The sequence below is a fragment of the Haplochromis burtoni genome, unplaced genomic scaffold (assembly GCF_018398535.1).
Source record: "Haplochromis burtoni strain Fernald_Lab_line unplaced genomic scaffold, NCSU_Asbu1 Contig_35, whole genome shotgun sequence".
In the NCBI taxonomy this organism is placed as follows: domain Eukaryota; kingdom Metazoa; phylum Chordata; class Actinopteri; order Cichliformes; family Cichlidae; genus Haplochromis; species Haplochromis burtoni.
In genome coordinates this window covers 305,596-317,278 of record NW_024582396.1, presented here as the reverse complement: position 1 = coordinate 317,278, position 11,683 = coordinate 305,596, and the positions used below count along the sequence as shown (strand labels likewise).

The window sequence follows — 11,683 nt, the reverse complement described above, 5'->3', positions numbered from 1 at the left end:
ACCCCCCTAACCCCCCTGGAAATTACGCCCCTGGAGCTGGAAAGTATTTATCGTTGTTTTATTTATTTTGTCATATTACCATTTTACTAACTTAACTTTGACTATCTGTAATACATATAGATACATATTCATGCATGTGCTTACAGGTCATGGCACATAACAATGCCACAGGAGGGCAGAGCAGCACTGTTTTTAAATATATGACAGCATTTTGAACTGAAATACAACATACACACAAGGGAATGTGGCCTAATAAGAAATAAACTTGCTTTGTGAGGATTAAAATAATGAATTTATGCAAACTAAATTAGGATTGGTCAACTTAAAAGAGCTAGTGGAAAAATAAAGAAGATCAAATCTGCCATATGTTGCGACTTAACATCATATATTTATACAATTATAAATGATTTATTGATGAATGTCAGTGAGCTTAATTGTGATTCAGTGGTTTCTGAGACGACTAAGAGAAATAAACTACCTGATGATGATGCTACACATGAAGCAAAAAGTATGAAGTATTCACCTGATCGAAAAACCTGTATGTCTAAATTGATTGGATGTCTTTCTCTTCTTGTACAAACTTCAAAGCCTGATTTCAAGCATGGAGCTCCAGGCCCATTTACACACGTGTGTATGAAGGTGAGCTGGATTGAAACGCTGCAATTTAATAAATCTATTATCTATGTGGGAGTTCATTTTAAATCACATACTTTACAACTTAAGTAAAATTGAGACATGGAGTTTGGTAAAGCAAAGGTTAAATACTCACACATGAACTACTGCACTAACACCTAGTGTGGTAGGAGGACACCTATGCAAGTCAGGCTTTGAAAAGTATTTATGTCTCTTTGGGATTAAAAATAAATCATTTAAAGGCGGGCACAGCTCATTTTAAAGGAGGATCTCACTGAAAAACTGCAAAACAAATGGAATTGTGTTGAGGATATTCTGCGCTCCACCAGTGACCCCCAAACCAAGTGTGCGGTGAGTTCATTAATCATTTTCTACACCTTGAGGAAATGACTCTCCTGTTTTGTGCACTTGGTAATCTAACCAAACTAAAGTCTGAGCCATGAAACAATTGCAAGAAAACCTTCTGAGCAAATGAAGGGAAAAAAAGAAAGAAAGAATAATTTGCATATATGAGTTTACTACATCATCAGATTTACTACATCAGGTATTTTTTGTGTAGCTGGCAAAAGTTTTCCCGGTTTATTAATTATATCAGACTGCCTCTTACATGTCTTCAATGCATCATCTTAAATGTGAACTCAACAGGTTTCTTACTGAGAGCCACTATTCTGTGGACCGTGTCTTTTTTCCACATAACACACACAAAAAAAGTGTGTTCAAACATGTAACCGCATCTTTAAAACAAATATGAGCAGAGGGACAGACTTTTATTTATAAAATTATTATGATAAAATTATTTTTTATTATTAAATTATTCTTCTAAATTATTCTTTTTTAAAAAAATACACTTTTTCTATCATCTTTAATAGAGACGCACAGATTGACTGTCTAAGGACCAGAATCAAAATTTCCAATGTTCTCTGTTCGGGGAGGTCACCGACCGGTCAGTCTCACATATGTCCAGTTATGAGCTGGTCTATTTCATGCACGCAGGACATGTGCACAGCGGCACACAAACACGCACTGATATCTTGTTAGTATGAAAGCTTTTCACTGTAAGTGAAGACACAAAGTTTGTTTAAGTAAACTGTGAGGAGGGGAAACAACAAACACTTAAACCTCCTTCACCCGGCTGAACATGGACATTTTACAGAAGCTAAGAAAGGCAAAGTGGCTAACGCTAAAGCTATTCACAGTTATTAGCCAGTAAATACGGGATAAAACCTCATAAAACAGAAAATTCAACTACACAACAACACCCACAAGGTGGCAGTGCACTCCCAGTGTGCTGACTCCCATCACCAAAGAAGTACTGGGAGTTGAATAGTGACAGATACAAGGGAAGCCCTGCTGTAATCACAGGAATTCAAGAGTAAGGGCCTGAATGCACCGAGTAACCTTTAAATAGTTTAAATATAGTTTAAAGATTCAGAGCTCTAATTTGCACCCCTAAATACAGTTAAGGAATGAATTCACACGATTACTAATTTTCTGCAGTTTTACTCTCTTGCTTTATCTGTAGCACGAGTGTTGATTTCTGACTTCTTAAAAATATTCTTTATTGATCCTTATCACCCGTATTCCTGATTTGATTAGTTGGTCAGTTTTGTGCTAACGAAGAGTGAAATGATGCATGAAACAACACCTGAAGCAGAAAGCCTGAGTTAACAGAAAGTTGATATTCACCATCATAATATTAGTCATCTCTGACCGAGGTTTAAGGATTTACTCATCCAGCTAACACAAAGAAAGTCTGGCTATGTTGAACTTTAAAGGACATTTTTTTTAAGTACAGCACAGATGTTGCTCAGTGATTTAGTTGGTGTCTTTTGTTAAGCTGATGGCCTGAGTTAAGTGTTATCGAGGTTCTTGTAACTGGCTGGGCCTCTTTAATCTCATGTTCGTATGTTTCCCCTCACACTGCTGTTCTGTATCTTTGGGCAGGACGGTCCGCTGTGGGTCTTTTTTTAAATACAATCACGTGCAGTTTTAAAAATCATTCTGATTGCCTTTGAGGCAATAAAATAACCTCTCCAAAAAATCTGATTTTATGCTGGTTTTAACTGGAAAGACTATTCAAAATCTGACTGATGCAATAACATAACAAAGACCGTGGCGCACTTTTAGTAACACAAAACATTTTTCCTCACCTGGGTCCCGATCCGTCTCCACTTCCTGTTCGTTTCCCACTTCCTGCATGATATAGGCCTCATCACCATACAACAACACTTGGGCTGAGTAATTCTGCTCCTCAGCCAGGCTGGCACTAGGAACCTCTTCCACTATGACTGCTGGGTAGTCCTGAGCCTCCTCCTTTTCCTCTTCATAGGCCTCCTCGGCTTCACACTCACCCTCCACCTCTCCCTCCAGCTCCAAGTCCACCTCACACTCTCCCTCCTCCTGGAGAAAGTCGGCAAGGAGAATAAAAAAGAGAAACTGTCATAAAAAGATGTTTCTAACTGAAAGAGTAAGTTTGAAATGAGTTTGTCTGTGTCTGCTGCACCTGCTCTGGGTCCTCTTCAGCTGTGACATACTCCACCACTGTCCCACCAGTGTCAACCAGCACCACTGAGGTCATGACTCATGCTCGTCTGCAATTTGCCACAGCTGCTCTGCCTGGTGGGCTGGAAAAAAATAGAAGCGGCAACAAAAACAAAAACTTCATTAACACAAAAAGTCCACACACCAGTCTCACTAAAAAGCTCCCAAAGCTGTGAAAATCAGAGTACAAATCATTACAAAACAGAAGTAAACTGGCCAGCTCCTTGCCACACCTTCCTCCTTTGTCCAAACTACAGGCCAAGCTCTCATTAAAGGGAGCAATCTCATCTCGCTCATCTCCACCCTTCTGGCTTTAGCCTACAGGAAGTGCCTTTCTGCTGTAACAGGAAGAAATGAGCTGGCAACAAGCCAAATCCACCCCCTGAAACACATGCACAGTGTCCAGTGGAAGATCAAGACAAGGTGGAACCACAGGGCCCTCGCTTTCCCGTCAGAGCTGCACTGCTGGGCCAAAACATATACAAACATGAACACAACAGCAGGAAGTCATTTAAATCTTTAACTGCCCACTGTTTAAAGGGTTGGTGTGGTCTGATGTTGTCAAATGGAAAGTAAGGAAAGAAAGGTATGTCAAACAGAAAATAAAATTTAAAAAAAAAAAAAACTCAACTTCTCAGTAAAAGTAAAACTAAAAGCATCAAAGTATCTCACCTCCAACCCTCCCTAAAACAATCATAGTTCACCAAGCATAGACACAGAAACCCTTTCAAACTTCCTCCATGTACTTGAAAGGGGTTTAACTCTAAATACACTAAAAAGTGTAAGAAATGAATTAAACTGTGCTTTCATATGCTCTGCTGTGAAAGCATTACTTGGTCTGGCTAACAAACTATGTCTGGGTAACAGTAGTAACCAACCTGCAGGGCTTTTACACTGTGCCTGCAACTCCACGTGCAGGACTAGAAAATTCACTGTGTGGAGAACAGTCCGCATTATGGTTTTTCTTGTTTTTTTAACATGATATAAACTGTTACAATACTTGATGCTCACAATACAAAAACAAAATCTCTTCTGAAGCGAGCTCGACTCATGGCAGCTGATAGTTGTTGAAATCAGAAAAATTAAAGAAGTCACCACTTCATTGCTGGAATATTAAAAGAAGATGTTGAAATAGGAAACAAAGCACTTGAAGCAGTTTCCTTAAAGGTTTCTGCAGTAATCTCCCTGTGTGCAGCAATTCTTAGGAACCTTTGAGCTTCTGCACCCATGTGTCATTGACATGCTGGCAGATAGTGACGCAGTCATGCCTCTAGCCTCTAGTCACAACAGCATCGATGCATGATCAGTCGGTCACGATGTCTCACTTGTTGTAAGAACGACAACAGCGAGCATCAGCTGCCTATCAGTCTTCAAACTGCTCCAAAATGCTCAGTCTGTTTTTTTTTCTACTCTTGGATCTGTATGGTGTCAAGGAGAAGGGATATTTTTATTATGATCATTTCAGGCACATAGCTCTAAGCCCCACCCAACTGTTGGTTGAACGTTCTGTTTACAGGGGACAGCCAATCAGAAAGAAAGAAAGGGTGGAGAAGAGCTAAAAATGTTTCAGATACTTTTGAACTGAATATAAATATAGAGCATAATAGGTCCTCATGCTGGTAGTTAGGATGCTAAAACTTGGTTTTGCGATCTCAAAAACTTTCAGATGTAAGTAACTATGCATTTGAATACATGTTTACTAATGTTCTATGCAAGAAAGGAAAGCCAGCATGGACAGGATTTTAAGATAATTATAGGATTTTAATGCAAATATAGCTTATTGCAGATATATTTTATAGAAAAAGGTTTGTCTGAAGCATGCACTACACTCTATTTTCAATATCAAAGAAGACACAAACTGAGCAGGTCATTAACTACAACACACAAGACATGGGATTCATGCATGGTCCAGGGCTTTTTGCTCCTCAGCCATAAAAGGCTGAGGCGGTATTGTCGTCACCCTGACGGCCAGGTGGGCACATAGCCTGGACACCCAAGTTTGTGAATCCGAGAACGAAGCGATTCATACCATAGGTGCATCTACTAGGAGGCTGAGGGGTACCACTGGCCACTGCTAGTATTTTATAGTTTTATACCCACCCTGGTGCACCAAGCTGACCACAAAACGCGCTCCACCAGTGTGTTTCAGGACATGCTCGGTTACTCCAAGTGCTGTATAATGGATGAGCCATGCTGTGCTGGTGTTCCCTCGGCTACTGAAACCAGAATGCTATCAGCTCAGTAGAAGTCCTCTGCTCAATTATTCAGCATCATATGGCAGACACTAATTGGCAGAGCTGTAAGGGCTACGTTATCCTCACAGACATGTTTGGCAATCATGTGACCCCTCTCAAAGACGGACATTTAGTGTAAAGCCTCCAGAAATCAAGACACTGCAGGTTTCTATTCTGAAAGTAAAGATGAGTAAACCTTCCTTTACTCTCAAGCAATCCGGCTACTTAGCAGCTAAAATGACTGAGCGACCGCACTGTATTCTGTACTGGAATACTTTTTAATGGCCTTTTGGCGTTATCATAACTGTTTGCTTTATCTGTAATAAAATCATAAAATTTTCAGTGCGCTTAAAGTGAGACGTTAGAGACACTGTACCTTTTCAGGTTTGAGGTTTCATGCCTCCTGCTCTCTGACACAGAAACAGGGTAACCAAATATAGGTGTGTGTGTGCGTTTCTCTGCGTTTCACTACTCCGCTCAAACCGTCAGACGTTATTATGCAAGCTCATGGAGAAGTCAGCGATTGTGACACACAGGGTTTTCGTAAACTATCCAAGTTATCTCACTCTGTCCATCAGAAAGCGACTGAGTGTCAAAGTACAGACTCCTGCGTGTGGAAAGTGTACTGTAGGTTTTCACTAATATGACGACACTGATCGGCAAAAACCCTTTCACCTACTCAACTAAACAATCTGCAGTGGTATTGAATACGTAGGTTGCAGGGCCAGTTCCACAGTGGGTTGATTACATGCACACACACATACACACAAAAGAGATCTGTTAAGAGCCGGCTCTCTCAGGCCGGTTGCACTGATTCAAACAAGTATTACAGGACCTGCTACACGACACGTGGCTGTGTCTCACTTCTCAGCTCAAACATAAATGAGTAAAAAGTCAGTTAGTCATGCTGGTATTCCAGGAATGGGAAATGTTTGCGCCGGTCTGCATTTCCTCTGCATGTGTGCGAAACCCACCTTTAACTTCATAACCGATTGCCAGGATGAGAGCAGAGTAGCAGCTAAATTTAATTACAAATGTTGTTCTGGGTTCACAGTAAGCGAAGTCTCCAGATTTTGTGAGGTTAAGCAGCCATTGTGACATCAGGTAAGCCATCCCACCACCACCACTCAATCTCAATGAACTAAAAAGAAAACTAGAATAAACTTGCCTCGCCGCAGAGCCGATGCAAAACTCTGCGTTGCATCTTTACTGAAATCGAGAAAAAGAGAATCGAGGAGAGTGAAAGAAGGATGTGATGTTTTCTTGCTGTAGAGAAAGCAACAGAAGTTATTCTGAATCTCTCTGCGTCTCTGAAGATGTCTCCGTATTCCTCTCTGTCCTGACATCCATCCACCCGACCGGCACTCTCCTCTTCCTGTGTGCATGCTCGTTTTCTGCCTGCTCCCTGGGTGGAAGGAACCTCTCAGAGCGACTCAGCACTTCTCAGACCCTGCCCTGAGCTCACATCACATGACAAGGGTGGAACACACACAGTCACATGATCTCTCAACAACAGCCCTTTTGTTCCAAGTAACTGGGGCTGCTGGTCACGATACAACGCCATGCCTTGTGCCCTGCCCTGCTGGCCTTCGCCAAACACACACAGATGACAGAACAAGCACATACACAGCAAGTATGACCTCAGAATTTACTTGACACCCACCCGACTCCATTCATACAGGCACACAAAAGAAAAATACACTCCGCTTATATAAAGAATTAAACAGCCATTAAGTTACTGATTATATATTTAATTTTTAGTTTGCTTTACAATACACAAGCCAGCACTGCCAAAATGGTGTGAAGTAAATCAGCTATGCTGAATCTTTAACTTCTGGATGTCAGTTATTCAAGTAGTCAGTTTGCGTATTGATGGTGGAGAGTTTAAGTACCACGCTTCATGGGGGAAAATGCCATTAACAGCCGAGTCCTTGGTCGACCTCTGCTGCATATGAAGTATCTGATATCTCCGTGCTGGTGTTATTCTACCAGATCATAATGCAGTTCCAGGACTATCGTTCATATCATTATCAACATGAAAGATAAGAGACATTATGATATCGCCTAATAGTTCTGGAGGCTGCATTTTGAAGTTAGACTGTAATTTATCATGTCAAACTCTAACATGCAGGTGCAACACACACACGCACACGCACACGCTAATTATTTGCCAACTAAAAAGAACTAAAGACAAGCTTCTCGGATGATCTATATGTCACATCAAACTATATCAGACAATCCATTAAAAACACTCCAAAAGTCTCCAATCTGCACAAACAGAGTAGAGTCCAGTGACTCAATGTAGTGAATGAGGCCAACTCAATAAAAAAAATAAACACATAAAAACAGATAAAAATAAATAAATAATTCATCTGAATTTCTGACAGACTAATCAAATATTTAACTCAAGTTTAACTTGTTTCAACTTTCATTTTAAAACTACTTAAAACTGCCTTTTATGAATATTAGAAGGATTAAATGACACAATTATTACAGAGATATTTATCACAATACAATGTATAAATGAGATGGAATTAGCAGTTTAGAAATGCATTGTTTTGTATCCTCTGTGCAAATTGAATAATGCATGTGATTCAGAAAACTCATCAGCTACATATATGGCTTTGAACAACTATAAGAACATAATAATTCAGATGAAAATTGTTCCTTTTATGCTGTCACTCTCTTGTTTCTTTAGGCTGAAGCATTTTCACTCTTCTCTGAAACCCCAAATTCACTCCCTCTACAGGCTGTTGGAGCTTCAGATGAAGTAAAATGACTTCATCTCTTTGGAAACACTTTGGTTTCAAGTGTAGTAAGGAGCAAGAGCAAGTGCACGATGTCCCAAAAATCAAGTTATAACATTAAATAATAATGAGCATAATTTCGGCCACAGTCACACAAGCCCAAAATATAAAGACACACACAACAAGTGCAACCTTTTGTGATTTAAACTTGCACACCTCTCTTGTATCCCATCATACATCATCTTCTGTGGCAACCAACCCCTTGGACCCAGGGTCCATGTTTGCAGTGGAGAACATTTGTGAAACCTTCAGACCACACAGTTCAACTGTTGACTCGCACTGCAGGACATGCTGTCTGGTTAATGATGAACGAGCACAAAGAGTGGACACTCCCAGCCTGCAGCATTTAAATAGGTCCTTTGCCCCACACAATCAAACTGTAAATACCTCCACACACCAACGCACACAACTGCGAGAAAGAGTGTGAACTCTTTGTTAATACTAATGTAATAATTACCCATACAAATGATCTCAGATCATCTCAGGAGCCCTAAGAACAGTCGGGATATCTTTAACCCTTCGCAGGTCATTCCTCAGAGTCTCAGATTAACATCAGGACGTTAAGCTGACACATGCACCAGCAGGGGGGCACGTGCTGAATCAGGCCAGAGATACATTTAAAATAAATAAATAAATCCCATATAAGCCACACATAAATCAACCTTATAATGCACACTATTATATTGGCTATTTTTCTACACAGTTTGTTCGATCATCACAAGGTTAATTTATCCACTCATTCACTCACAAGGCAGATCTCTGAAACCATGATGCTGCCTCCACCATGCTTCACAACTGCAATGAGGTTTTAGTGTTGGTTTCATTTTTGTCCAATCTGTCCAAGAACTGCTGCAGAAAAATGATGTGCGACAAAGATTTAAGAAAATCTGCAACAAGTGTTTATTATTATAATATTTTATATTATCGTATTTATTTATTTAAGTATTATAAAGCAATAAACCCCCCCCCCCCTCCCCCACCACTTTGTTGTGTCATTACATTTCCTATTCAGGATATTTGTAGGGCCTACATAAAATTAATTAATTAACAACATTGATGGCAAAATGCATTACAGCGTGTAGAGGAAATCTTTCTATTTTCAGCTAATCACATTTTCTAACAGGAAATGAGGGGGAAAAGAATAAATACATGAGCAACAATGACCTACTTCTGACCACAACACCTGTTATAACATCATAATGCAAATCTGCCTCTCAACCCGCACACTCACCTGTGTTGACACTATTCTGTCAACACAGGTTTATATGTTACATGCATGCAGTAGTTACCAGATCCCGACAAACTAAATGTCAAAGAAATTACTGATGTCAACAGCGTATATAACTTTAAAAACAAACAGCTGCTGTATTTTGTGTTATTGTCTGATGCCTTTCCGAAAGCAAATTAAAACCTCATAAAGACAACGTGTTGGTGTGGAGATCTTTAAAAGTTATAAATATACTGCATTTAATTTTTATCCAATTTTTACAGCTTCTCATACATATAAATGACTCTTGCTAAAGTTGGGGGGTTTACGCTGGTGTCTATCAATTATTCTCTCATTGTAACACAATAACTTAAACATGTCAACTGGACTAAGGCTGAAGGTGCTGTGCAGTCCCATACAAACTGGGACACCTGCTCACCCTAACCTGGAGTCAAAGACTATGTTGGACATAAAGAGCAGCCCACAGGAGGGAATCTGTTATTGAAATGATACCTCCCTGAACTAATAGTCTACTCAATTCAGCATGTAACGCCCAAATCTCTTTGAGAGCCCCGAGCAGAAACTGAATGTGGAGCATTAACTTCGCTAACGCTAGCTAGCTAAGTTAGCAATGAAAGAAAAGCAAGTAAACAGAGGATAACAACAAACCATGTGGCTAACGCTGCTACAGAGCTCACTCACCGTCTAATCCTTCCTTTCAGCTCCTGATCGGCTCACAGGCAGCAGTGTGTGGTTAGCTGGGTGCTAACCTCCTCCTCCTCCTCTGAACCCGCCGCTGCTGTAAACTGTCAGCCCGGAGGAGTCCCGCTGTTAGCGGACACTGCTCGGCTAGCGTTAGCTGGTCGCCTTCATGGTGAGGAGAGGGAGGAGGAGACCTCCCGGATCCTCCCGGCCGACCAGAATCAAGTTATCCGCGATTCTGGGGTGTAAATGCAGGTCCGTGAGTGAGCTGCGAAACGGTCGGTCGAGTCTGCAGAGGCTCATGGAGACTGGCTCAGTCAGTTTACTCTCTGCTTGTTCAGGCAAGTGACACTAGTGACGTCACGCCGTATCATAAACAATCCCAGCCCACCAACAATTAAAGAGTCATTCTTTACAGCTGTACACAGTGGGTTTTAAATCAAACAGTCCACACGTGACTAAAGTGCAGACCAAATGCTGTTTCCTCTCATCAGATGCTTGTTTGTGGATCTCTCTGCCTTCGGGTTTGTCTTCAGCAAATGAAAAGCATGCTCTGTTTGCATAGAGAACATGAGATCAGTACTTGGAAACTGAAGAATATCTTTTTTTGTTGCTTTTGCACTTTGCTTTGGGTCATTATCCATTTGCACTGGATCGTGCTTGCCACCTTTGACCCCCCCGAACTCAGCAGGCTCTTTTAGGTGTTTTCTTGTAAAGTCTAATTTTGTCTCAGGTACATTAATGTATCTCTTGATTGTAGATTTTGACTCGATATGTTTTTCTTAACCAAGGAAAGAATTCAGCAATCACCCACCTTAGATGTCTTCTGTGGTCTTCATGGCCTTTTGTTATTGTTGAACTGGCCAGTGCTCAGCAATAACAATAATCCTCCTTTTCTAAGAATATAGTGGACTGTAGAATTAGGCACTTCTAAAGTTTTTAGGTTTTTTGGTATTCAACTTAATGGTGGCTGATGGGAATTCCAGTGAACAGCTACTAAGTTCAACAACACAACATGGAATCAACTCCAGATCTTGTATCTGCTTATTTTTCATGAAATAATGAGGTAACAGGTCTCACGTGGCCATGAAACTGCTTGTCAGTAAATAGTCTAGTCTCTAAATTATTCTTTTAAGTGTTTTTATTAGAGAAATGCAATTATCTGACAACAGATCGACCTGTTCTGCACCACAAACTTTAGCAAAGGGGGCACATATTTATCCTTCTTCTGTTTGCTTTTGACCAAGTTATTCCAAAAAGATCAAAAAGAACAGACAAATGCTCAAAAACATGTAATCTCATTAGTTATTAATTCACTTTATTTAAAATTTGAGTACATTATCAGACAACAGAGAAGTCATTTGCAGAGCAATTTGCTAATTACAAGCTAATTAAAGTTACTGTTTAATATGCAGATATATTAAACAAAGTTTCAATCTATATATCTACAATCATTTTCTCTTATTCTCTTACCCAGTCTGCACTTAAATGGAGATTTGTGTAAGTATAGATAGGTGTTGGTATGGATGTGGAAGTGTGTTTACCGGATCTTTTCTTGC

At 40.2% G+C, this 11,683-nt stretch overlaps 1 protein-coding gene across 5 annotated transcripts in view; it reads right to left on the bottom strand.

The window, feature by feature from the left end:
- Window positions 1–10,495, bottom strand: part of elf2b (E74-like factor 2b (ets domain transcription factor)) — a 19,084-nt gene extending 8,589 nt beyond the window's left edge. For 3 of the 5 annotated variants that reach the window (XM_005919153.2, XM_005919157.2, XM_005919158.2), the window contains exons 1-3: window positions 10,125–10,494; window positions 3,137–3,257; window positions 2,784–3,033 (exon numbers count right to left, since the gene is read on the bottom strand). In XM_005919153.2, the coding sequence (XP_005919215.1) occupies window positions 2,784–3,033; window positions 3,137–3,211 (325 nt within the window). In that variant the 5' untranslated portion in view covers window positions 3,212–3,257; window positions 10,125–10,494. Of the gene's footprint in view, window positions 1–2,783; window positions 3,034–3,136; window positions 3,258–6,576; window positions 7,540–10,124 lie in introns of those variants that run through there. The other 2 variants (XM_005919156.2, XM_005919154.3) reach the window with 2 other exon arrangements.
- Window positions 10,496–11,683: the final 1,188 nt, after the last annotated feature.